Source organism: Gadus chalcogrammus, chromosome 8 (assembly GCF_026213295.1).
Source record: "Gadus chalcogrammus isolate NIFS_2021 chromosome 8, NIFS_Gcha_1.0, whole genome shotgun sequence".
Classification (NCBI taxonomy): Eukaryota; Metazoa; Chordata; class Actinopteri; order Gadiformes; family Gadidae; genus Gadus; species Gadus chalcogrammus.
This window is the reverse complement of record NC_079419.1, coordinates 4,620,499-4,647,183: the sequence shown is the minus strand read 5'-3', so window position 1 is coordinate 4,647,183 and position 26,685 is coordinate 4,620,499. Positions and strand designations below refer to the sequence as shown.

The following is a 26,685-nucleotide window of genomic DNA, read 5'->3' as shown; positions in this document are numbered from 1 at the left end:
TAAACGTTTAACCCGCCAGGGAATCTCTGATTCCATCGCCACGGTTTGTCCCCATGACACGAGCCCACCGCTTACAACACGCGGGGGCGGCGGGGGAGGGGGTGAGGGAAGGGGGAGGGGGTGAGAGTACAGCGCCATCACAGCTCCATCAGAGGGCAGATCATCGCTGGAGATCATCTCGTCCCTCGGGGGGGGGGGGGGGGAATCAGGACCCTCCTGGCTCCCATTCAAGGCCAGTCACGTGTGAAGACAAACAAACAGAGGAAGATCGCCTCCCACCGCCAACACCCCACCTCACAACAAGTTAGTGGTCTTAAACTGGCTTGAGACCAGTAACCAGGCCCCCCCTTCAAACCGGCTGGAGCACCACCACTTCCTGTCCTTGTCTGCTGGTCCCTCCTGATCACTGACCTACGACCGCAGTGGTCAGAGATCTGCTGCTTTCTGTGGAGACCGATACAGCATCGCCTGGCTCCAATCACAACGGTGTGTTTCTTTATTATTTCAGGGAGCCATGTTGTGTGTGCGTAGATAGGTTTGTGTTTGGGGTCGGCGAGACTAATATCATTTTTTCCATACCTACCTACCGCTTGGGCTTCACCTGGCTTCATTACCCCCCCCCCTCCCAAGTGTTGGAGTGTTTTCTTTAGGGGGGGGGGGGGGGGGGGCTTGCTGCGTACAAACAGATCCAGTTGAACACAGGGTATGGAAGATGGTTATGTGTTTTCTCACCCCACCCTGCTGCTCCTTCAGCCCGGAGCCAAGGCAGAGCACACAGGGCGAGGGCGGCATGTGTTTTAGGAGTTAGAGCGGGTTGGCTGGTAACCGGAAGGTCGCTAGTTCGATCCCCGGCTCCTCCTAGCTGAGTGTCGAGGTGACCCTGAGCAAGACGCCTCACCCTGACTGCTCCCGACGAGCTGGCTGTCGCATTGCATGGTCGACACTGCCGTCGGTGTGTGAATTTGTGAATGAATGGGAGGATGTGAGGCAATATTGTAAAAGCGCTTTGAATGGCCGCTGGTTGGAAATGTGCTCTATAAATGCAGTCAATTTGCAATTCAGGGCTGTGAGCACCAGCTGCCCTCGCCCTAAGACAGAGGGACTGGTTTTATTTCAGGAAGTGATGAAATACATGTCCAGCGGAGACGGAACATGACGAAACACACGCGCACACTCACTCACATACACACTCACTAGTATTGAGCGTGTGTCTTAAGGCTGGTTGCATTGGCAGTCTGCGGGTTCATCCCATGTCTTAATTAAACACCAAAAACCTCGCTGTCCGGGGAGCTCCAGGGAGCGACGTGCCCGGAAACACGCACAAGCTCCCCTCCATTTTAAACCTGACCCTGGATGCTTCGAACGAACCGTTCACAGCAGGAGGAGGAAGGTGTGTGTGTGTGTGTGTGTGTGTGTGTGTGTGTGTGTGTGTGTGTGTGTGTGTGTGTGTGTGTGTGTGTGTGTGTGTGTGTGTGTGTGTGTGTGTGTGTGTGTGTGTGTGTGCGCGCGCGTGTGCGTGTCCCTACACAGCTCCCATCCCCCCGGGAGGGCTGGGGGGATCTCTTTGAGCGATAACACACCCGACGAGGTCGTTGCTCTGCCCAGCGTGGCGATTCGCTGCCCGGACAACACGGGCCGGCCACTGGAGCCACGTGATGCGTCCTGGCAGGACACCATCTCGGCTCAGGCGGTCCTAAGCCGACACGACTCCGGGGGGGATTTTGCAGCAATCTACACGGTTTCTATTTTGGATGTTCCGAGGCCGACCCCGTGTCGAACCCTTGTTGCGAGAGGGTGACCCACCCTCCTCGCCCTCCCTCCTCCTCCTCCTCCTCCTCCACTTCTTCATCCCCTTCGAAATAAACCCTTGTTGTCGTGAGTCCGGAGAGGTTGACAGCAGCAGCATCCAGGGAGATGTGAAAGGCCGACACCGGGGCTAGGAGACACGCGAATCGGAAACGCAAAATGCTCCTTTTCCCCCCCCCAACTATACAGCTTCCCCCCTCCACACACTATATCTGAGAGTAAATGCGACCACAGAGCGACCGAAACCCCCCCCCCCCCCCCCCCCCGCCTCTCAACAGTTGGCGGTCGGCAGACACGGAGCCAAGAGGAAGTACAGGAAGAGGACGCGTTGACTGCAGTTTCCTTTTACTATTGCAACTATCATCACTATGACAACGACAACCACTACAATAACACCAGCTGGACGTTGGCTGCCCTTTATCATCCTCCTCCTCCTCCTCCTCCTCCTCCCCCACCACCTCCTCCTCCACCTGCTCCTCCTCCTCCTCCTCCTCCTCCTCTTCCTCCTCGTCGTTTGAACTGGATGGCAAGCGAGAACACATAAGAGGAGCCGGACACTGGCGAGGTGTGTGAGCGGCTCATTAGTCACGGTGATGTAACACCAGCACAGCGCTGTCCGTGCCCCCCCCCCTCCCCCTCCCCCTCCCCGACAGGAGGAGAGAACCCCCGCCACAAGGAGAGCACGGGTAACACAGCCGTGAGGGACGACCGGCAGAGTGCAGCTCGTCACGTCTGCTGTTTTGGTTTTTTTTCTGTTCCCCATAATCCTCCAGTTTCGGGACGTGTGCGAATGCAACAAACACAGACTGTAGCGAAACAGCTTTAGCGAGAAACAAATGATACGATCACCGCCAGAAATAAGGCAATTGATCTAAGTTAATAGGGTTCAGGTTTTGCGTTTTGTTTTCTTAAATTAAATTATTTGTTTGGAACATGAAGTACTGATTTATTTACCATGGTGTGTCTACAGTCCTCGCCTTTCCACCAAAAAATATTCTCGGGGCCTTTCAATCTATCAAGAGGCTGAGCGGTCGATGAGCGAGAAGTGAGGGAAGAAAAATGAGCGAATAGGAATACACAGAAAAGGGCAGAAATGGCACGAAAGATAGAGTGATAAACACAGAGAGAGAGCAAGAGAGAGCGAGAGAGAGAGAGAGAGAGAGAGCGAGAGAGAGAGAGAGCGAGAGAGAGAGAGAGAGAGAGAGAGAGAGAGAGACAGACAGAGAGACAGAGAGAAAGAGAAAGAGAGAGAGAGAAAGAGCATACGCCACGGTGCATTTCTCACTCAGCAGCCTGGCAAAAACCTGCCACAAATGCCAAACTTAACTGGTGTGGAAAGACTTGCGTTCCCCCCTCCCTCCCTCCCCCTCCCCCCTGGACCACTATCAAGGGGATGTTCCCGCCAATAATCTGCTCTGCGGTGGCGGGAGAAATGCTAAAAAAAATGGTAGGAAACAAAAGCCCCCCCCCCCCCACACACACACACACACACACACACACACACACACACACACACACACACACACACACACACACACACACACACACTTCTGTGGGGGGAAAAGTAGAAGAGAGACATGAGAATGCGGCTGCCCTTGCAAAATATTAAAGACCACAAACGGGGCCTGAACAGCCCACTGCGTAGCCCACATAGGAGTCAACGGAGGATACAGGAGGGAGACGCAGGACTCAGGAGAGGTCCTCATTAAAACTCTGCCTACCCCGAGCCGCGCTCACACACACACACAGGGAATGGGTGTGTTATTGAAATAGGTGATCTGTCTCACTGAGAGTCGGCTCAGCCTCCTCGCAGGAGAGGGTCTGCGTGAGTGTTACACGACGTGTCAGTCATAATAATGAGCCCAGGTTAAATTATTATATATATTTATTACTTTTTTTTGCCATTCCTATAAAAAAATAGAGGCTGGGAATGTAGAATATATATATAGGATCTGGACCACGCAGTGTGTGTGTGTGTGTGTGTGTGTGTGTGTGTGTGTGTGTGTGTGTGTGTGTGTGTGTGTGTGTGTGTGTGTGTGTGTGTGTGTGTGTGTGTGTGTGTGTGTGTGTGTGTGTGCGCGCACGAATGTGTGTGTGTGTGTGTGTGTGCGTGCGCTTGTGCGTGTGCGTGTGCGTGTGTGGGTCCTGGTTATGAGTGATACTGCAGTCCTTACATAACTTCACTCAACTGAAGCATCCACTGACTGACCATCCACTGTCCAATAGGATTGAGCCTTTTGGGTTCCCGAAAGCAAAAACAGCACATACTGTACTTTATCAAGTGACAGATTTTTAAAGGGAGTCGTTGAATTTGCTTTCTTTTACTTCCAAACAAAACGTCTAGTCTGGTCAGTTTTTTAAAACACATTTTGTTAGAGACATTTCAGTGGAGACTGTTAGCAACGGGAAAGAACAGTACTGGAACAAATCAATGTCTTTCATCAAGGCAAGTTAGCATTTGTGAACAAATCTGACAGAGTGCTAAGTGCTCAGGCATCCAATCCACCTCGAACAAGAAGCAAGCGAACAAATCCCTGCCACTACCTAAGGCTAATTCAGCCGGTGAATGCAAGTTTGTTTTTTGATGATTAATAACAAATATAATACAGGCTTTAATGATCATATTAGCCTTGTTTTGATGAGGGCGCCTTTATAAGTGCTCTTTGTTAATCTACATCATTCTATTTGGCCAGCCTATGATTGGTGGTGATTAGAAGAGCTTAATGCTGTTTTTACCCCCAGGTCCCAATTACTCCGTTGTTAAATCAAATTATAATTCTCTCAGTCAGTCCTGGTCGTCCGTTTTGATTGGTGCAGTCGCACCTCTGCAAGAGTACGAAACAAGTAACACAAGCACAGAATAATATTCAGTCTTCCTCATAAGTATTTCTCGATGGGTCTTTTTCTGATTTCACAGCAATTGAATCGATTAGTTCAGTCTCTCACCAAATCAAAATGGCCGTTGACGAACCTAGCAACCGTAGCAAGACGATGAGAAACATCGCATCCTGGAGGTATTTAAAACCAGACGACCGGTTTACCTGTTTCGCCATCAGACACCATGGAAAATTGTGAAAATTGCCATACTAGTAATAAAGTCATAACACAATCCCACGCACGCCAAGAAGTGCAAAACATACTGCAACTTGCCGAGTTTTCCCTCCATAATCCTCACGCACAGGCGAGCAAGGCAGAAAATTCGAAGCGCTTCCACTCGTCTACGCACAATCAGGCTATTATCACCGCCTCGGTCTAGATTGAGCGGCGTTCCTGTCTGATTAGCATTAGCGTTCGGAGCTCAATAACAGCGGGACAAAGGGAAATAAATAGTGGAGATAAGAGAGTGGTGTGGTGCTGTCTCTGGGGTTGCAACTGTCTTTGTTGTCTGCTATAATCAAAAACAGCCCATAATACCTAGAGAATTGGTCTGCGGCACATGGCATGCTACAGACAATGCAACGCCAGATTTTACTGTAATTTAACAGGGGGGATAATTACCGGGTAATGCATTGTGGCGCGTTCCCGGTACATCACAAAAAATAAAATAATTTCAAACACGTAGGTTATTGCAATAAATGCATCATCATGTAATTGTTGTGTTCATATTGGAGACGGGTGCTCACACACGACGGTGGATGAGCAGTGTCTACGAAGCATCTGTAATCAGGCCAAAATGTAATGTTCCCCGTGTGGCTGAGAGTGTGAAGGGGGGTTTGTGTGTTTGAATAAGTGTATGTGTGTGTGTGTACCAATTGGACAACTTGGTATGCTTCTGGGAGTGGCCCAGAAGTAGGCCAGAGTCAGGAGGATGGCACAAACATCTGGGAACCCCCCTAGAGGCCGCTGACGAGAGCAAGAAGGCCCGTAATCCAGAACATTCCCCAAGTTCCTCTCTCTCTCTCTCTCTCGTTCTCTACTCTCACCCTCTCCCTGTTTCTCTCTTTCTCTCTCCATCTTTCTCTCTCTTTCTCCCTACCCCCATCTCCTGTTTCTCTCTCTCTCTCTCTCTCTCTCTCTCTCTCTCTCTCTCTCTCTCTCTCTCTCTCTCTCTCTCTCTCTCTCTCTCTCTCTCTCTCTCTACCCCCATCTCCTGTTTCTCTCTCTCTCTCTCTCTCTCTCTCTCTCTCCTCTCTCTCTCTCTCTCTCTCTCTCTCTCTCTCTCTCTCTCTCTCTCTCTCTCTCTCTCTCTCTCTCTCTCTCTCTCTCTCAGAGTATAGAGATCTCCCAAACCCTCTGCCCTCAACCCAATCACCCAACTCATCACAGAGTGCATGGCTTATATGGATTATGTCCTTATCCCCTCAACATCGTTGAGCTTGAGTACAGCATTGGCCGTGATGTCGGGCCTTCCTTCCGTCCTTCTTTCCAAACGCAGCCTCCAATCCCTCTCCCCATTTCCGAGCAACGACGAAACACATACATGGACCTCCGTCCGTGTCGCACAACAACAACAAGCCGGGGAGCCGAAGCAGCGAAAGTAGCGGCGTCGGCTCTCAGGTGTCCGTGGCTCGGAGTTAAGGTCAGAGCATAACAGCGTTAGGCTAATGTGACGGGAGAACGCTTGCTGCTAATGGGGCTGGGTTAGCTGCTGAGAAGAACCCACTTACTGCAAATGAAATGTGTTGCTTGCAAATCCACGTCCATCTTAAAAAACACACACACACACACACACACACACACACACACACACACACACACCGGTGAGTCAACAGCCCCGGTTGCTGTCGGATGCGGTGAAAGAACTGCACGCCGTGCCGCCCCTGACTGTTCAGTTGTGTGCTCTGCTGTGGTGTGTTTTATATGCTTACCTGCACATTGGATGGGGAGATGGGAATCCGTCCAGACGGGGGATTGGGTGAGGCAACACGAGGGCGGACAACAGAGAGAGAAGAGAGAGAGAGAGAAAAACAAGACACATTTTTAAGTCACAGTGAATTGCAGTTTGGTGGACAGAGTTTTAAATGGTTGTTGCACGATATTGTCTTCATTGATTTTCGGTGCACATCCAACAATCGAGGCGATATGTAAAACTGAACAGCAAGGACATATCGCATTCGCCACCTTCAATCTATTCACCGCCCCAGCCCGTTAATTTAACATTAGGATCACTTCCACCGAATTAAAAAAGGGAAAACCATAGAATGGAGAACATGAGATAAATTTTCCTTTAACTACTTCACAATGGACTTTACCGCAGAAAGCATGAACGACTTCCAACACATTTCTCTGCAGTTATTGTTGTTTTAAGATTCTCCCCGGTGGCGCTGCTTTGGTTACACGTCAACTTAATTTATTTATACTTGACTTTGATTCCCATATTATGATGCCTATGGTTTACCACAAATTCATAAGGCCTTCTCAATCATTTACGATCTAATGAATAAAAGATGAATAATTTATGAAGTCATTACAAAGGGAATCAGAGCTGTCAGGGTGTGTTTCTTCCTGTATGAGCCCCCAGTGCTGGAAACTTCAGATATCGCTAACACTTCTCCAAGACGCAAGGCAATAGGAGTGGGGGGAGGGGTTCCCGTCTGACTCGTTTTTTTACTTTTATTGTCGGTTTCCGTTTTCGTCGTAAGTTTATTATTATTGAAAAAAATTAACTTTCCAGATTCTCTTTCTGAACAAATCTATTGGGGAAATGCACACTCAAAACTATGAACCAAACGATGGTCCCCGGTCCAGGCCTAACATGGAAACCATCGACTTGGTTTGTCGGATCTACGTTAAACTCTTCCATAGTTAGCCTTGATCTGTTTGGAACGGAGCACTCCGTCTAGCTAGCTCCTTTATCTCTCCGTCTACACTCAGATACACCCACTTTGTCTGGAACCGACATGGTAATTGCGCTGTTGTGAAATGAAGATGGTATCAAAAAGGTATGAGGCTGTGGTATCAAACCATGACTGCTTCACTGTGCCAAAGTTTGACTGACATGAACAGAAGTTCAGCTAGGATTCCAATACTCGAAGTCCTCCCAAAACCGACAATCCAAACTAAATCCATGTGCTTATAAAACGAGCTAAATCACTTTCACTCACTATTCCTCAAAACACACACTTAAATAGTTGAACTATTGAACTTTTGAACTATAAGCAATATTTTTTTCTTATGATATTAGTTTGGTTCTTTCAATTACAAATAGATCGCTGTTGGGAGTAAAGTCAGTGAAAAAGAAAATGTTATTCCATCCATGATGAAAACAAGTGTCTTAATTACTCTGAGAATGGTCGACTGCTTAAAGTCCCACGCAGAATGCACAGTTCCCCGACAACAGCTGCCTAGCTTATCAGAGGCTCTCCGTCCACAACACAAGTGACTTTATAGATTTTATAGATCAATTTCTATGCTTTCTGAATACGCGTGTCCAAATCCTATTCAACTTGGCTCGGAAGAATTCCAAAATACCTACGCAGGACATCCAAAAGAGACACCATGGTAACCAAACAAAACACACTAAATCGAATTTAAATCAGTTATGTGCTTTGGCCGTTCAAAAGTGCCCTGGGTCGCAAGTCTCGCAGAACGGCTTCATGTTTGGCTTCGCCCGACAATAGCCGGCCTGGCCCTTGAAGAAGGTCAGACGGAGGCGCTGCATTAGTGGGAAAAGGTCAAACGCAGCCATAGGAGATACTCCCTCCCCTCACACCGTTATCGATTAAAGAGAAGGCAGGGTTTGCTCAAACGGTGGACAGTCTACCCTTTTAAGAAGAAAATGAGCATCACATATAAAAGGGCCACTCCAAAGAAATACCGACCCCCCGGTGAGGAACAGGGGCCGCAGGCTTACATTTGACAGGGTGCCCTATTCCCATCAATACATCCATTCATCCACACTGCGTCGGTCGGGTTAGTCATCGCTCAGGACCAGATAACCCCGAACGACGCAGTCACCGGGGCCACACTGACCCATCTCGGCAGGCATCTCAACCAATCTCATCTCGCCGCCATCAACACACAAAAAAAACATTGACTCATCCCAAGCGCACAGCCGCACACACACCAACACACACACAAACACACACACACAAACACACACACTAACACACAGCCGAAGCACGCAATAACGACAGTGCAGCAGTTGATCCCTGCCAAGTAGGAGAGCGGGAGTTAACGCGCGGGATTGCGTCACCCTTCGTGTGCTACCCCCGTGGAGAGGCGTTGTCTTCCGCGGTCCCACCACCTCCACACACCGCCTGCTCCCAGTGAAGCCACGCTTTCCCAACACGACCCCCCCCCACACACACACACACACACACACACACACACACACACACACACACACACACACACACACACACACACACACACACACACACACACACACACACACACACACACACACACACACACACACACTGCCCGCCTCAAGCCATTTCACTCAACAGCCAACCAACCACACAAGGGTGTGTGTGTATGTTTGTGTGTGTCTTTGTGTGTGTCTTTGTGTGTGTGTGTGTGTGTGTCTTTGTGTGTGTGTGTATCTTTGTGTGTGTGTGTGTGTGTGTGTGTGTGTGTGTGTGTGTGTGTCTTTGTGTGTGTGTGTGTGTGTGTGTGTGTGTGTGTGTGTGTGTGTGTGTGTGTGTGTGTGCGCGCGCAACAGGAGGGGTGGGCACAACCAGAATGAAATGAATAAGAATCCCGCTTGTGTGTGGAGTACCCCACGCGCACACAGACAACTCCTCTCGCCAACTCCTCCTCGCTGGTTATGTAACTCGTTGCTACGCCTACCGGTGGAACCAGTGGGCTGGCTGCACCGGTAGAGATGCAATAGCAATACCAACACCACCACCACCACCACCACCACCATCATCACCATAGAGATGGAATAGAAATACCACCACCACTAACAACGACTACAACCATCACCACCACCACCATCACCACCACCACCACCACCTCCACCATTGAGATGCAATACAAATACCACCACCACTAACCACCACCACCACCACCACCACCACCATCATCACCATAGAGATGGATTAGAAATACCACCACCACTAACAACGACTACAACCATCACCACCACCACCACCACCACCTCCACCATAGAGATGCAATACAAATACTACCACCACTAACAACGACAACTAACCACCACCACCACCGCCACCATTGAGATGCAATAGCAGTACCACCTCCAATAACAGCAACCACCACCATACAGATGCAATAGCAGTACCACCTCCACCTCCACCACCACCTCCACCACCTCAACCAACTCCACCAGCACCACCACAACCACCAGCACCAGTACCACAGACCAGCCAGGCAGGCACCCTCAGCCGGGCTCAGCCTCGCGGCCCGGGCTCCCTCGCTCCACTGACCCGGGCCGTCCTTCCAGACCAGCGACCAGCGGGATTGCGTCTGAAAGCCTCAGTGGAGGCCTCAGTTGAGGCTTTCAGAGCATCCACTGTTGTTGCCGTTGTGTTCGTATTTTTTTTTTCTCGTCTTTTGAAGGTAAGGTGTGAGGCATAGTGTCTCATCCTGCCCCCAGCTGGAGTGCCTTGCTGCGTCCACGCAGCATCAAAACGGATGGTTTTCCATGAGTGCCTGGGTAAACAGACGCACAGAACACGCCCCTCCGTGGGTTAGTTCACGGCCGTGAAAAGAGCCGTAGGTTTGCATGATATCGAACACGGGCCTTTCAGTCGTTGAACTCGGAAATCCGACGTGCTGGCTGTCGCCCTGCGCGGTTGACCCCGCCGTCGGCGTGTGAATGTGTGCATGAATGGGTGAATGTCAGGTAATATTGTAAAGCGCTAGAGATAAAAGCGCTGTATAAATGCAGACTATTTAACATTCAAACATATTGGATTCCATTTTCTGCACAAGCTCTATGATGTAAGTTATTTCTCGCTATACGATGTTCAAGCAGCTCATTAGTAGCTAAAAGCATCTTACGATGATATAAATAGTGTGCCCGTGTCTTTCCATAACCACTGGGAACATGGCTACACAACAGTTGGTCTGATTATCCCCCTAGTGTGTTTTTTTTTCCCTTTTCTATACGCATAGCAGAGTCCTGAGATGAGCTGACAGCCAATAGGAGGTGTCCTAATCCTCCCATTCACTTAACAGTACCACAGTATTTTATCTGAGACCAGCAGTTCCCTGCAATGGAAAAAAACAAGAACAGAAAAAGAAGATGATAAATCGAGGACAGCTCACCCACCCGAAGCAAGTCTTTGGCTTCCGAACAAAACATTTCTCCCCTGCCAGGCGAAAAGAAAATCGCATAAGAAAAAGAAAAAAGTATCAGAGAATGTATTGAGACGTTGCCTTGAGGAAGTCATCAACGCCGGGTTTGCTAATGTACACAGCGGCACATTCCAGTCGCTCTAATACCAAGGGCCATAAAGTCCATTGGATGGCGGTGAACAGCAGCCTGTGCTTTCCTGCGTCGGGTGACTTTTAATTTAGAAGTATGCATTTGAAAATAGCCTCCAAAAGATAAACAACCATTATTCGTATTCACCTGTGCCGCATTTCGTTTACTAAGCCTTTGGCTGTCCTTGTTTGGTTGCTAAGATGCTTCATGTCTTTCAAAGAAAGCAAGCAGTGCATATATTTGAATCCTCTTTTTACAGTGATGCATGTACCTGTCTACAAAATGCTGCAGCACTGCAGTCATTAGCCTCTCTCTCTCCCTTCGCTCACTCTCTCGTTCAATCTCCCCCATTCTTTCTCTCTCTCAGACTCTCTCTCAATCTCCCCACATTCTCTCTCTCAATCTACCCCCAATCTCTCACTCTCCCTCCCTCTCTCTCTCTCTCTCTCTCTTCCTCCCTCCCTCTCTCTCTCGGAGGCTCAGAGGGAGATGATAAACCGAGGCCTTGCTTATAGTATTCATGCCTAATGTACTATGGTAATGTGCTCCGCGGGCTCCTCGTCTCCATGCGACTGGCAAAAAAATGATCAAATAACACAGCCTGCCTCTATAATGCATCTGTGTACGGAATGAGAAGGGTGTTGTGTAAAGCACCGTTATTGGCAATGCAGTGCGTTCATACAGTTAGCCAGATACCCTCTGTCCCCTTCTTCTTGCTGACCAATACAGGCCCATATAACGGACCGCAAAGCACTTGGCCGCGAGTATTACTACATAACGACGCGGTTGATCAAACAAACTGCTGAAGTCAGAGGGGAGGGAGGAAAGGAAAGTCGGGCCCAAGTGAGGAACCAATAGAATCAGCAAAATGGACCCAGAGAGAGAGAGAGAGAGAGACAGAGAGAGAGCCAGAGAGAGGGAGAGTGTGATAGGGAGAGTGACAGAGAGAGAGAGAGTGATAGAGGGAGAGACAGAGAGACAGAGAGACAGAGAGAGAGACAGAGAGACAGAGAGACAGAGCCAGAGCCAGAGCCAGAGCCAGAGCCAGAGACAGAGACAGAGACAGAGACAGAGACAGAGACAGAGACAGAGACAGAGACAGAGACAGAGAGAGACAGAGAGAGAGAGAGAGAGAGAGAGAGAGAGAGAGAGAGAGAGAGAGAGACAGAGAGAGAGAGAGAGAGAGAGCTTGGATCTGGGGCCTCGTGTGGGCCGGTTCTACGAACAGATAAAGGGCCTGCCAGGACACGCTCCTCAAATAAGAGTCCAGCAGAATGTGACTGTGTGTGTGTGTGTGTGTGTGTGTGTGTGTGTGTGTGTGTGTGTGTGTGTGTGTGTGTGTGTGTATGTGTGTATGTATGTGTATGCGTGCGTACGTGTTTTTGTATGTGTATGTTTATGTGTATGCCTCTTTGTATGTGTATGTGTATGTATATGTGTGCATGTATATACGTGTGTTTGAGTGTGTGTGTGTGTGTGTGTGTGTGTGTGTGTGTGTGTGTGTGTGTGTGTGTGTGTGTGTGTGTGTGTGTGTCTCTAAAGAGGCCTGTAGAGCACCAGGTTCACACACTCATGACCAGATGATGCGAGTCTTGGGTCAGGGCGGGGGGCGGGGGGGCGGGGGGGGCGCAGCAGTGGGACAACTTTGGGTTATTCCCGTCAGGGAATGCAGGAAACGGGGGTATAAACATTAATAGGGGTCACGTTACACTTCCTCTGCCGTGATTCCCTGAGAATAAAAGCATGGCGTCGTTACTAAACCGTCCTCGACGGACCGGAGAATCCACCACCCACGAGACGCCGAATTACGTCAAGAACCAGCAGCGAGAGAGAGGGGAGGGGGGCGTGGGGAAACAAACAAATAAATCACACTTCTATATCTGCTCTCAGAAAGCGGCATATGCGGTACAGAAAAGCACAGTTTCTCGATCGATACCATACTTTTGATGGGCTTTCTTCCAACACACACACACACTTCACAAACACACCCTTCACAGTTCACACACACGTCACACACACACACACACACACACACACACACACACACACACACACACACACACCCTTCACAGTTCACACACACAGAACAAAACTTCAACTTGGGATCCAAGAGGCTGGCGTGGTGCCTGAGTTTGTCCTTTGAAGGTAGCGGAGACAATGCCAGAGGACAGGCTGTCATAGGGCCAAGAGGGTGACATCCACCCATGGAATGTGGGAGCTGGGTGATAATTCTTCACAGACACATGTTCGACATGCCGCGCAGACACGACTCTCCCTGTCGTCCCCCCGGAGGAAAAACACATGTAAACATCAAAGTGTGTTCAGGCTATTACTGTCACATCCAGATCTATATCTATCTCCAGAGAAGGAGAGAGCGAGGAGTAGTTGTTATCAACCGAGGTGTATATATAGCTACAATACACCATTTGTGCGCCCGGGCTCGCGGCGGCGCTAATGCTGTACACACCGTGTGTTCACCCCGTCTCGCCTTAGGTTTAGCTTGAGACAAAACCGTGACATCGCTCTCTCTCTGTGTCGGTTAAGGCTGGTGACGTTTGTTATAGAACCGCGTCCACGCACACCTATGGTGCTGACGTAAATGGCCATGCATCAAGGCATTTTTTGACAGGGAACATTTAAAAAAACACAACAAATATGAAGAAAAATGGTAAATGGACTGCATTTATACCATGCTTTTTCTAAACAGAAGCGCTTTACAATATTGCCTAACATTCACCCATTCATGACCACATTCACACCTCAACGGTGTAGTCAACCCAGCAAGGCGACAGCCAGCTCATCAGGAGCAGTTGGGGTGAGGTTTCTTGCTCAGGGAGACCTCAGCGGTCCTTGCTCCTTTCTAGTTCGATCGGGGATCAAACTAGCAACTTCCGGTTACCAGCCAACCCGTTCTACCTCCTGAGCACACATGTCGCCGAGTGAACATATCTTCTTTTGGTTTTGTGGGGGTTGATACGATTTCTGACACACCATATGGTAGTAATACCGTCATCGCAGAAAACACACACACACGGCTATACACATATTTGTGTCTCACACGATTAAACCAGGTCTCCCTCAGTCTCGTTTTCTGACCCGGGTTCCAGCGAGCCGAAGGAAGGTACGTCCTTTGGGGTGGGAATGATGGTGTAAAAGAACTGTGGCATGAGCCCCCGAGCTATTAGAGAAGTTTCAATTTTAATTTCCGCAGCTGTGGAAACCTTTAAATAGACGTGCGTGTTCTCAATTAGTTCTCGTCGTGGAGCCCTGCCTCCAAAAGCAGGGCCAGCGTGTACGCATACGTTGTAATACTTGACAACTTTATGGCCTCCCTGCCGCCTCAGTCGTACCGTTTGTCCTCTCCTTGTCACTGGTCCCCCGAGAAAGAGGTTGAAGGGGGATATCTCCGGTTTTCAGGTAATAGACTGCCACACATTCCCCCAGCCTCCCGTTTCTCTGGCTTCTAGAAAGAGTAATGAGTGCGGTATTGATTCAGCACGCCCGCTCAGAGTCACATGGGCATAAGCACACTAAATCCAAATAATGCTTCATTTGTACCCTGCTCTGTTTCAAATACACAACATGTTCAGATGGTCTGATTTCAGGTGGGTTTCGGGGGGGTATTTTTTTATTTTTCAACCGCGGATGAACCGCTACTACCTTCCTCCCAAAGCCGGGATGGTGCCCCAATCTTCCCACAGTTAGTCACGGGACTGCTGGCAAGCTGCAGGCGCTGGGAGGCATATGTGCCTTTCCATCTGTTGCTCACTCTCTGCCTTCCAAAGCCCTTCCCTTTCGTCAGAAGCCATCTGCTCCAAGCCCTGCCCCACTGGCAGGAAATAGGAGCACTACTTCCATGATGGGATATGGAGAGAGAGAGAGAGAGAGAGAGAGAGAGAGAGAGAGAGAGAGAGAGAGAGAGAGAGAGAGAGAGAGAGAGAGAGAGAGAGAGAGAGAGAGAGAGAGAGAGAGAGAGAGAGAGAGAGAGAGAGAGAGAGAGAATAAAAGACAAACAAGGACGAATGGAACTCGCCACCGCCCCCGAACGTGAATTAGGAACGAGAAATTGGAAATATTCACCAAAACGTGAATTATGACTCTTGTGCTGACTATCCATCTTGCTCTCTGCTCTAAAAGAGTTGCACACTACCTCTGCCTCTGCTATCCATCTTCTTCATACAACCGTGTTTATGCATTCAAAATAGTAGAGTGTAGGAGAAGTTATTTTTGTTATTACAAAAACAATAATCAAAGACAAATGAAGCTGCCATCGAACTAAAGCCAGCAAAATAATCTCTTTCGCCCCACATGCACACTTCACATAAATCATCTTGTGGTATCACATCTTCTAAAAGTAGGAAGCAATTCCACTACCCTGTTCCTATATTTTTGAAGTGCGGTTTATTGTTTTGGCTCGGCAACGTGTGAGAAACACTGATTAGGGTAATGCCTTACTGCAAAACACAGTAAGTGCTCAGTAAGAACATAAAAAAAAAAAAACAGCCTTCAGGAAAGAACCAGTAAATTCAGTCGCGACTATTTTACATCAGAACATTGATATCTGCCTGTAGTTCCGAACGACGAGGATTGAGTTAACTGCACGCACCCCTCTGCACATTAAAAAAAACCAAGCCACCATGACACCCCTGCTGCTTCTCGGAGGCAACGCCAGATTTCTGTTTTGCAGCCTATCAATGGTAGAGAGCGCCTTTGTTTCACCGGGACAATGGAGCGCATTCTGCTGCGGCGGGGATCGCGTCACGTTCCCCGCGCCCTTTGCACCACTGCGGAGTGGAGGCAGGCGCTTCGGGAGCAGGGGTGGCGCAGGGGTCCACTATCTGAGCCCCACCACCAGCACCACCACCCCCCCAGGGATGGCCACACGCCCCACAGACCCGTGCTCTGTGTCAGGGATGGCTGTCTCGGCTCATCCCGGCCGTCGGGGGGTCAGACACGCACGACCCCGCACGTATGAGCGCGCATTTTGAACGGCGATTTGTGCAAAGGACAGAGAAAGATGGATCAGAGGAGCTCTGCGTGCCTCATGACACAACAAGAAGCTCTTTGAGGGAGGGTGGGTCGCGGGCAGAGGCGCTGGTATCTGCCCCGTATCTGCCAGGGGAAGCCCCCCCCCCCCCCCCCCCCCCCAACCCCACCCACCCACCACGTTCTTCGATTGCCCCCCCTGAGGATGAACCTGTTGTTTGGTGTGAACTGGCTGTGAAATGTTTGCAGTTTCTCTTAGGGAGCCGCGCTCAGACGATAGAGATTAGAGTATGAAAGTGGATTGTGGCAGAGAGAGGACACAGATGCAAAATCAACAGAGCATTTGCATGCAACTCCAAACAGAAAGCGCTCGGTTTTCTTGTCGGGATTTAAATAAAATCTAGATAGAGGGCCGATGCAACAAGCCTTTGGTGCCTGAAATGTGTGCTGCGTGTCATGCTTGTTGTAGCAGTCATAAAACTGCACAGTACCCAATAATCTGAAGCCACTGAGAAAGAAATTATAAAATGATCGGTTGGCCGAAAAAAGTTGTGTGTATTTGCCGTGCCAACGAGATATGCGAGATAATCTATAGCTCAAAGATATTAACATTTCACACACTTAAAAAGCTGTCTTAAGTGAAACATAAGAAACGCAAGCAGAGTCGTGTATATCCCAGCCTTCACAGATGTGTTTATGCAGAGTCTACGTTATCCACTGTTACACTGCGGCCAGTAAATACTAGCTGGGCTGCTCTATAAACACTAACATACCATAATAAAGTCTGACATCAGACACACCGGGACACAGGCCCGCTGTGGCAGTAAATGACTTGTCCAATACTTTCATTTCATATTTACGATTAAATTTCTGCAATTAAATCCAGCAGTAACCACAGCAAAGTGTATGGTTACAGATGGCTCACAGCATTCACCATCTTAATCACACTCTAATGCCCTGACAAATCTAATCTCAGCAACACACACAAACACGCACCTTGGCATCAATAGCGTTGATATGGCTCGATGATCGGAACCCCAAACAAAGTAATCCCAGCCTGCGTTGGCAATCATCCTTTATTATGATCAAACTTTGTTTACAAAGGGATCCACGAGGCGACTTGCAGCGCAACACAACGCAGACGGGTGGCAAGTTTCCTTTGTTTCTTCTGCTTTTTCCTGCTTCATTTTTGCTAGTTCTCTCCCCGAGCCAGACGCCTCAGACTAGCTGCTCCAAATTAGCTAGCCGTCGCCTTGCGTGTTTTTCCACCGCAGTCAGTGTTTAATTGTGTGAATGTGTGCATGAATGGGTGAATGTTGGGCAATATTGTAAAGCACTTTGAGTGCCCACTGGTTAGAAAAGCGCTCTATAAACGCACTCCATTTAACATGTAACACACGTCCATCAAAACATAGCAACTATTACCATCACTATTACTATCATGTCTCTGTGTAATGTATTCCCATAATTACAAAAATCCATTCATAGCTGAATGCAAGAAAGCCTCATCATTCATCCTGCTGAGAGGTCGTACACTTCTGTTGGTTATTGACCGGAGGGAAGGCGCAATTCCCGGTAGCAGGAAATTGCTTAGGTACCACTATGGCAGGGGAAAGAGCAGAGGCCTTCGCCTGTGTGCATTGTGTATCTGTCTGTCGCTGATATTGGCATTTCTGTACACAATGTTCTTTGTGTGCAGACAGAGTGCTAGCTTGGGATCCCTAAGCCGCGCCTGGGAAAAAGCTGTTGGTTTAGGTGCTCCGACCACTGCCCTCGCTGTGACATTGGTCCGCTGATACGTGCGCGTGTGTGCGTGTGCGTGTGCGTGTGCGCTAGTGCTTTGGGAGGGCCATGCGACACACAAAACAGGAATCAGCATTTCAAATGTGCGTTGTCTAAAAAGAGGTTTATGTTGTATAATCATCAAAAGACACGCTAACATGATGGATGGATCGAGGGAATATGTATTTGGGATTATGCGTTTATTGGAGCCAATTCAGTGGAAACATTGTAGTTAAAGTGGAAACTTCGAAGATCTCCTTTTCGTTATTTTTGCCGAGCCCATTTTTGTAACGTTAATTATACTGCAGATGCATGGTGTTTCATCAGTGGGACTCAAACACCATTGAGTTAACTCATTAGGCAAAGGATAGATTTAGCAAATATTTATTTCAATGAAAATCTTCGAGATCACTTCTTAATTCCATAAACATTCACAATCACCTTCCCCATCATCATCATCATCATCATCATCCTCATCATCCTCTTCATCATCCTCATCATCCTCATCTTTATCATCATCATCATCATCATCATCCTCTGCATCATCCTCATCATCCTCATCTTTATCATCATCCTCTTCATCATCTTCATCATCCTCAGCTTTATCGCCATCACTCTAATAATTAGTGCAAATTAGGGTAAGATCATTCAGGACTCTCCAATCTGAGAGAACTTGGGCACCCAATAGAAAGTATCCCACAGGGCCACGACTTAGTTATAGTCTGTTAATAGACTTTACGCCGAGGGACAAATGAAACGCAAACTCACTTGAAGCCAACCTGAGCGATCTCCACATTGACTCCCGCCTCCTGACAGAAGGATTTGTCAACCTTTGTAGCACTGTGATAACTTGTCGGATAATAACCAAGAAACGGCAGGGCAAGAACCTCTTTTACTGTGTTTATTATTTATGATGGCATATTAACCGGTTTGCTGAAACCAATGGGTGCTAGCCTGAATGCCAAGGAGTGTTTAGGGAGTACTGCGAACAAAACAATATCCTCACAGCTAAATCTTTCCCTTATGGTGTTTCATATGGACAAATTATCTTGCAAAATAGCCTTACATCGTATAAAAGGTCATATTAATCTAGCAGCCGACAAGAGATATATATCTTGGTGGTGATGGGCGCTACGTTTACTAAGTGCTAACATTTCTGTCCATGTTATTCTCCCGCATTCTCGGCTAACCCTGTGGTTTCCGTAGCAACAGAATCAGCACTGATTCAAGACTGAAGAGGCAGAGATTTGCAGCCCTGCAGCTTAGTTCAGTGAATACAAGTCAACCAACTTTTTCACAGCTTTTCCCCACACTGGTCGGATGGAAATGTGAACGAGTCGGTTGAAGGGAATGTGTGGAACACGTCTCCTTTAATAAGGAAATAACACACTGCCCTCAGGTCAAGGTGTCATCCCTCTGACAAGAACATACTGTACGTTGTATCTGGCCATGATATCAATATAATGAATGTACCACGAGACCCAATGTGTTTATATTCAGTAAGCTGCGATGGAGTATGCCACACCAGGCTTCCTGTGCTGGCCCGGGATGTGGATTTAGCGGACACTTTGACCACCAAATGAAGCTAGATGTTTAAACAGAAAAGGGTTGTGAGAATAGGGGTGGTTATCTGTCCTGCGTATCTATTACTTGTCAGCAGTCTTCATCATAGAATTATGGAAATATCTCTTTGCTCCAAAAGCGGGACACAGATTTTAAGCACACCGCACACATTCCTTCCTATTTGGAAGTAGGAAATTCCCTTTACCTTCCAACCAATGGTTGCTCATCGCAGAGATATAGACTAAATTAGCTTAGCATTCAAACAGAGGATGGCTCAGAATGATTGCGGGCACACACACACACACACACACACACACACACACACACACACACACACACACACACACACACACACACACACACACACACACACAGAGCTGCTGACCCGTTTAGACAGAGCTCTTGTTCTTACTTTATAAGCTATTTAAAATAACTCCAGAACTTTTTTCAATGCGTATAGTCGCTACCCTATTTCAAAATAGACACGCGTGTGAAAGACTTGCAGAAGAGAGACTTATATAGAGACCATCGCACTATATGAAAGCCACTTAAACAGAAGAGAGCATTAACGTCATCAAAAGCGTCGCAGGAAGAGAGGCCTGCGTGGACTAAAAACTACTCTCTGAATGATCTACATTCCTTCCAAAAAACAAAACAGGGAATCCCAAACAAATTGGTTCTTTTTCTCACAGGATCACAGGGTTGTAGCCGGACTTTACTCCACTGTTGTTTCTGACCGAGGAGCAGTTTGGGTCAGACCTCATAACACACTGTGGCTTGTGTGCATGCATGCCATGGTGGTTAATTGTAGGCTACAGCAGAATATGTAAATCCCTTGGTTTTACATTTTATGAATGTTTTCACAGTAAGGACACAAATCAATTCGACTGGACCGGTAACCAAATCCCACATCACGTTATCCATAATAAACTATCACAGAAACGATAAGGTTTATAAACAACATGATGACACGTGTCTAAGAAATGAAGATCCATGCAACACAGAGATACTCTTTCCATCATGCATGGCTTCCACCGGGTTGAGCTCCAAAAGCAAACGTGGCCTAATGTCTGAAATGTTGATTATGATTCATTCCTCTTTCTCATGTGGAGGCTGTGACCAACATATTTAATCTATTTATTTGCCACCAGGCCCTACAGTCAAGACCAGGCGTGCATGCGTACACAACTGGCTCTTGAACTCAATTTCAAAGCAGAACAACTGGTTGCGGGATTTGGAGAGGTGTCGTACTTACCTCCGAGTCCCTACAGGTGTGCTTTCGAGAGTATCTATCCAAAGTGGTGTTCTGATTATAGAACAAATGGATAATTAGCACAGGATGACTGCATGTGAGTCACTATCTTATAGGCATAGAAGGGCATCCTCCCATGGACCTCTGAGCTGCAGTCTGCTGCAAGGGGGAGGTGTTGCATGCCATTGTTGAAGCAAACATTTGTATAAACATTTGCTTGTATAGACAAGTGGTGCTCAAACACTCCCAGGTTCAACGTATAGCCCTGCACACGTATAGGATCACATTGGTGTTGGTGGTGGACATGGAGGTATTATATAATCTCGCATTCAATTCCCTGCCGATTGATTTATCATTGGGTATTTTGGTGGGCAGGCCTGTGTCTCATTTGGATGCTTTTGTAGTCAACTGGCGGTTCTGGGGATGTCAACAGGAAGTATTATAGTTGGGCAGATGCTCACTAAGCCACAGAACAATGGAGAAGCTAATAAGCGTATACCGAGACAACGTCTCACAAGTGAGTGCAATAATGAGTAACACTGCATTGTAAGAGGGTAATCCCCCCGTGAACATCCCACTAAAGTGTGATTGTTGACACTCTTGTGCCCCCCTGACGGCTAAGACCCCCCCCCCCCCCCTCTCACACACACACACACACACACACACACACACACACACACACACACACACACACACACACACACACACACACACACACACACACACACACACACACACACACACCCCAAACACACCACTACAAGCTGCAATGAATGAAAGACAAGCACTATTGTTACACCAATGTTGTGTTCCTACTCACCTTCAATGGAGATGACGTGTTCCCGGATCTGGTTCTGGAGGGCTAGGTCATCGATTCGTTCGATCAGGTCGTAGATCGCATAAATGTTCGGGTGCACGGATTCAAATCGATGGATCTCTGCTCTGATGGCCGCCGAGTTGGACAAAACAAACTGAGAGCCACCCTGGCCGGGCTGGGAAGTCTGGCCGGATACTGTCCCTCCTGAACCGAACTGACCAGCCCCGGAGCTGGCGGAGGATCCAGATCCGAACTGGGAAGGAATGGACTGGGGTACCTGGACCGGGACTGGCGATGGTACGGTGCCCGGAGTGGGCATGGCCGGCTGGGACTGCTGCGAGAGTCCGGACACGGACACTGGGACGCCCGACTGGAAATTCATTGTTTTCACAACGCCTAAAACGCTCTTTTCAAACACAGTGCGGGACTGTGGAATCCCAGCGATCCGAACGAAAGTGCGCGTAAAACGAGTCTGGTTCTGAGGAGCGATCGGCTCAGAGGCGTCAATACTCGGTCGCCAGTTGCAACAAAACGCGGCTCTGGTTCATATTATCAAAACTTGACTTTGGATCATTTTCCGTTATTGGCTAGACCTGTTCAGGGCCCCTTCTTTCTGTGGCTTAGGAAAAACCGCAATGCCTATACCGCTAGACACTAGACACTCCTCTTTAGGATCACGCCGTTTTACCCGAGCAGCTCAGTGGAGAAGAAGACAATGGGGATACTGGGATTCAACGCAACGGCGCCCTGCTCCAGTGCCTTGCTAGCCTTCTTTCTGCACTGAAACGAAACAGCAGTCAGCCCTCGTTGGTCCAAGTGGTCCCTGCCCAGCGCCCTCCTCCTCCTCCTCCTCCTCCTCCTCCGCATGGTGAAACGTCACCGAGCGCGTAATTGTCCTTCTGAAGGGGGGAGGGCGTAATTCGATTGGGCGAGGGAAGTGGATAACACAACGTGCACACAATCATAATAACCTTAACTGGCGATTATGTAAGCCAAACAACCCCAAAAACATGGATATGACATGAAAATAATTATAAAGATAATGATATGCTGGGCTGCATGTAAATAGCAGCCTCCGTGGTGCGCATGTGTGTCTTTGTCTGCTGTGCTGGGCTATGTGTCAATCATGATGCGTTATTTTACAAACGCCTTGTCTGGCACTTCAAGGCTGTGGACACAAACAAACGCAGAGTGATTTGGGGGAACGTGGTGCTTGCATAAGACGAATGAATGACTGACACACAGAGGGAAATAAATAATACATATTTTTCTTTCACGTGTGTGTTTGCACCCATTGCTTCGATTGACTGCAGTCTATGCGTGTTACATAAACAACAGGTAGGCTATTATGAATATATATATAATAATAATAATTATTATTATTATTATTATTATATTATTTATAATATAAATCCTATAGCCTGTAAATATCCGATATAAAGATAGATAGATAGATAGATAGATAGATAGATAGATAGATAGATAGATAGATAGATAGATAGATAGATAGATAGATAGATAGATAGATAGATAGATAGATAGATAGATAGATAGATAGATAGATAGATAGATAGATAGATAGATAGATAGATAGACAGATAGACAGATGGTAGATAGATAGATAGATAGATAGATAGATAGATAGATAGATAGATAGATAGATAGATAGATAGATAGATAGATAGATAGATAGATAGATAGATAGATAGATAGATAGATAGATAGATAGATAGATAGATAGATAGATAGATAGATAGATAGATAGATAGACAGATAGACAGATAGATAGATAGATAGATAGAGATAAAGATCAAACGATCTTTTCTTTATTAACAAATATTCCAACAGATAACGTTCATTTTCGAGAGAAGTAGGCAGTTATTAGAGGGGTATGTAGGGAGCCACGGGCCTGGTTTATCTCCAGCCGTCTGCTACCATCTGTTGACCAAATTAGGAACATCAACACTGCGCTCTCCAGGACTAGTTACAGTCCCTGACAAACAACCAGATCAACAATCCGCTTCCGTGTGTAGGCTACGGTATGTGTTTCGATTCATTTTCAAAGATTGACTTAAGCTAAACCAATAAAGTGGATAACTATTGAGAGCATGCACCTGTAGCCTTGTAGGCTTTGTGTTCATCTGTGTTTGCAATTGAATTAAGGTTGCTGTTCTTTCTTAAACGTATTCTGTATTGATGACCTGATTTTAAAACGGGTACCGTATACTTCTTAATTCAGCAGCCACCATGATACGCCATATCCTGTGATATGAATTATGCAGATCATTTTCTTGCCCATTTTTCTGCATTGACAGATGGCAGTGTTGGCACCGACGTTTAGGCCATTATTTATCCAACATAATAATTTCAACATCATCATCATCATCATCATCATCCTCATCAATGCTTTGTTAACAAAGCATAAGGCCTCATCTCCAACAAATTTGATGAAGGGGGTGACTTGTTCCTCTGGTGCCAAGACAACAGCCTTCTTATAAACGTCACCCAAACCAAGAAGCTGGTCGTGGACTTGAGGAGAGCACAACCACAAAGGGCACACACACGCCACTGTGTCTTAACAGGCACTGTCATGAAGTCCACATCACAGAGGATCTGACACGGTCAACACACATAGACACTTGGGCTAGGCAGCGCCTTTACCACCCCAGGCTGCCCCCTTGAAGATCCTTCAGTCCTTCTCCTCTGGAGATGCAGGGACCATCGTGCCGGGAGGCATCGCTTACTTGTGTGGCAACATCCCCGCGCGGGGCTGGGGGACGCTGCAGAGGGGAGTGCGTCTGGCTGAAAGCAGTATTGACCCTACACTACGCACACCCCCCTCCCTGGAGGTCTTTACACCATGAGGTGCATAACCAGGGCCTGTGTGATCACGAAGGACGCCCACCACCCCAACAAACTCTGTGGTGACCCGCGGTCTGGCAGGTACCTCCGCAGCCACAGAAACACTGGGTTTCTTTCCCCCAGGCCTTAAGGACTGATCGCACCAGGGACTCCACCGAGTTCCTCACAGCCCCCCTTCTTAAGAGCGTGCAAGCACACACACACACATTGACACACACACACACACACACACACACACACACACACACACACACGCACACACGTGCATATACACACACAAACACACTCACACAAATACACACACACACACACGCATACAAACACACACACACACACACACACACACACACACACACACACACACACACACACACACACACACACACACATGCATATACACGCACACACAGACACACTCATACAGACACACACAAAAATATAAATTCTTATCTTTCTCATTGTTTCTTTACAGATCCCTTATTAATATTGAGGCCTATACCCCTGATGCTTTTTTTTTTACTGTAAATATTGTTATATTTTCTTTTGCAAATAATGTTTTTCTGCAATACTGTTAGCTTTGCCACTCTCATTACACTGTACATCCAGAATGTCTATGTCTATCTGAAAAATAAAGGCATTCAATCTTGAATCAAATGTTATTTCTGCTTAAGACACACGTTGAAATCCACGATTTGACAGGGATGTAAAATCCTTTATCATGTAATATTCACTTCTTCTGGGACACAGAATTTGTATATTTTATATGATTTCCAATACGAATGTTGTTTAGTTTCAAATGTTATTAATGTGACTTTAACCGTTGAGAGAAGGAGAGTACAGGCCTGGTAGAATAACATAGTATCGTCAGTAAAAGTAAAAGATAGGAGCTCCTTTACATCATAACGTTTGCATTACTTATATAACTGACCCTCCCTGTCAAGGGAAGGAAGAGGAGCCTCCATAAAGGTTCTGCTCCTGGATATTCGGAGCAGCTATGAATATTAAAACCAGGTTAGAAGTTCACTCAAGTCAAGTCCAGGGGCCTCTGTAAATTATTGATCATTTATTTTAACAGAGGACCCAATTTCAGTCTTCCATCGAACTTTATCCTCTGCCGAATAACTTCTTTGGGGCCCAAAAGGCTGTATCAATATTTAATGTACCCTATCAAAAATGTTAAATCATAAAAGACTTTCTAAATTCTGCATTGTCATCGGAAATCCTTATCAAAGACTTACTGGGAAAATGGGAAGATCCTACATTGATAGTGGCAAACAAGGAAAAGTTGTTAGGAATAATAACAAGGATGCATTTTAATGACACAGAAATAATGCTATGGCTTTGTTGTGGAGGTTCAGATTTGCCTCTGCACTGCTGTATATTTGGTAGCCATAACTAAATAATTTAACGCATGTCAAGCATCACATACAAATGAAAGCAGGCAAAGAAAATCTCTCTACATCCCCTGTTCAAATTGCTGTTCATCAATGCTGTTGTTAACTTACTTGTAATGTGTCCATTTTATCCGAACGGAACAACAGTTAAACTGAATTACGTTGAGGACTTCTGCTACTGGGTGCTGTCAATGAAGTGGTACTTCACCACTGCCGTGTTGGCTATTGGGATGTTTAAATCCTATTCTTTAACTGCTGCTTTCAGGCACACTGCAAAGTGCCAAAGGGACATTAGCCCACAGCTCACAAGGGATGAATCAGCCAATAACGGCGCTGATGTTTATTAAAACATGCTCTTTAACGTTGTTATCTGCGTCTGTCTTAGACCACTAACTTTTCTATCTGTTTACAACGTGATGGTTCGCCGTTATTTCTTGTGCTCCAGATGCACGCCCCACCTGCCCTAGTAATTTTGAAGTACATATACTGTTTACAACAAAGAATAACCCAATACATCGATTTGAATGTAGATAATGGTAGCAATTCTAATATAACTTTAAAAAAGGATGGACAACTCTCTGTTCCAGTGCTGTAACTGCAGACCTGGCGCTCTGCAGCCATGCACTCCCCTCCAAAAAGCAGTTTTTTTAATCACTTGATGGTAGCGGGGTTCGTCGTATTTGTCTTGGCATCTCAATATCCCTGGCACATAGAAACCTTAACCAAAAAATGTTTCAGCTATAATACAAAGGAAGTTGCAATAGAAAGATGTTTTAATAAAGTCTATGACAGTGGAAATTCATGGGTGTTTAACTTTATTAAAGATAATAAAATGCAATTCTTTATTTATCTAGGCTGCCAGCTCTTGATGCTATAAATAGATTGG

General features: G+C 47.0%; 1 protein-coding gene across 1 annotated transcript; it reads right to left on the bottom strand.

Annotated features, from left to right (window-relative positions):
* Positions 1 to 1,522: 1,522 nt before the first annotated feature.
* On the bottom strand, positions 1,523 to 22,354 carry LOC130387197 (uncharacterized). Its single transcript, XM_056596205.1, has 3 exons — positions 21,547 to 22,354; positions 6,505 to 6,614; positions 1,523 to 1,693 (listed from the first exon to the last, which is right to left on the bottom strand). Exons 1-3 carry the CDS (start codon positions 21,923 to 21,925, stop codon positions 1,523 to 1,525), a joined length of 660 nt encoding a protein of 219 aa, XP_056452180.1. The 5' UTR covers positions 21,926 to 22,354.
* Between the last annotated feature and the right edge of the window lie 4,331 nt (positions 22,355 to 26,685).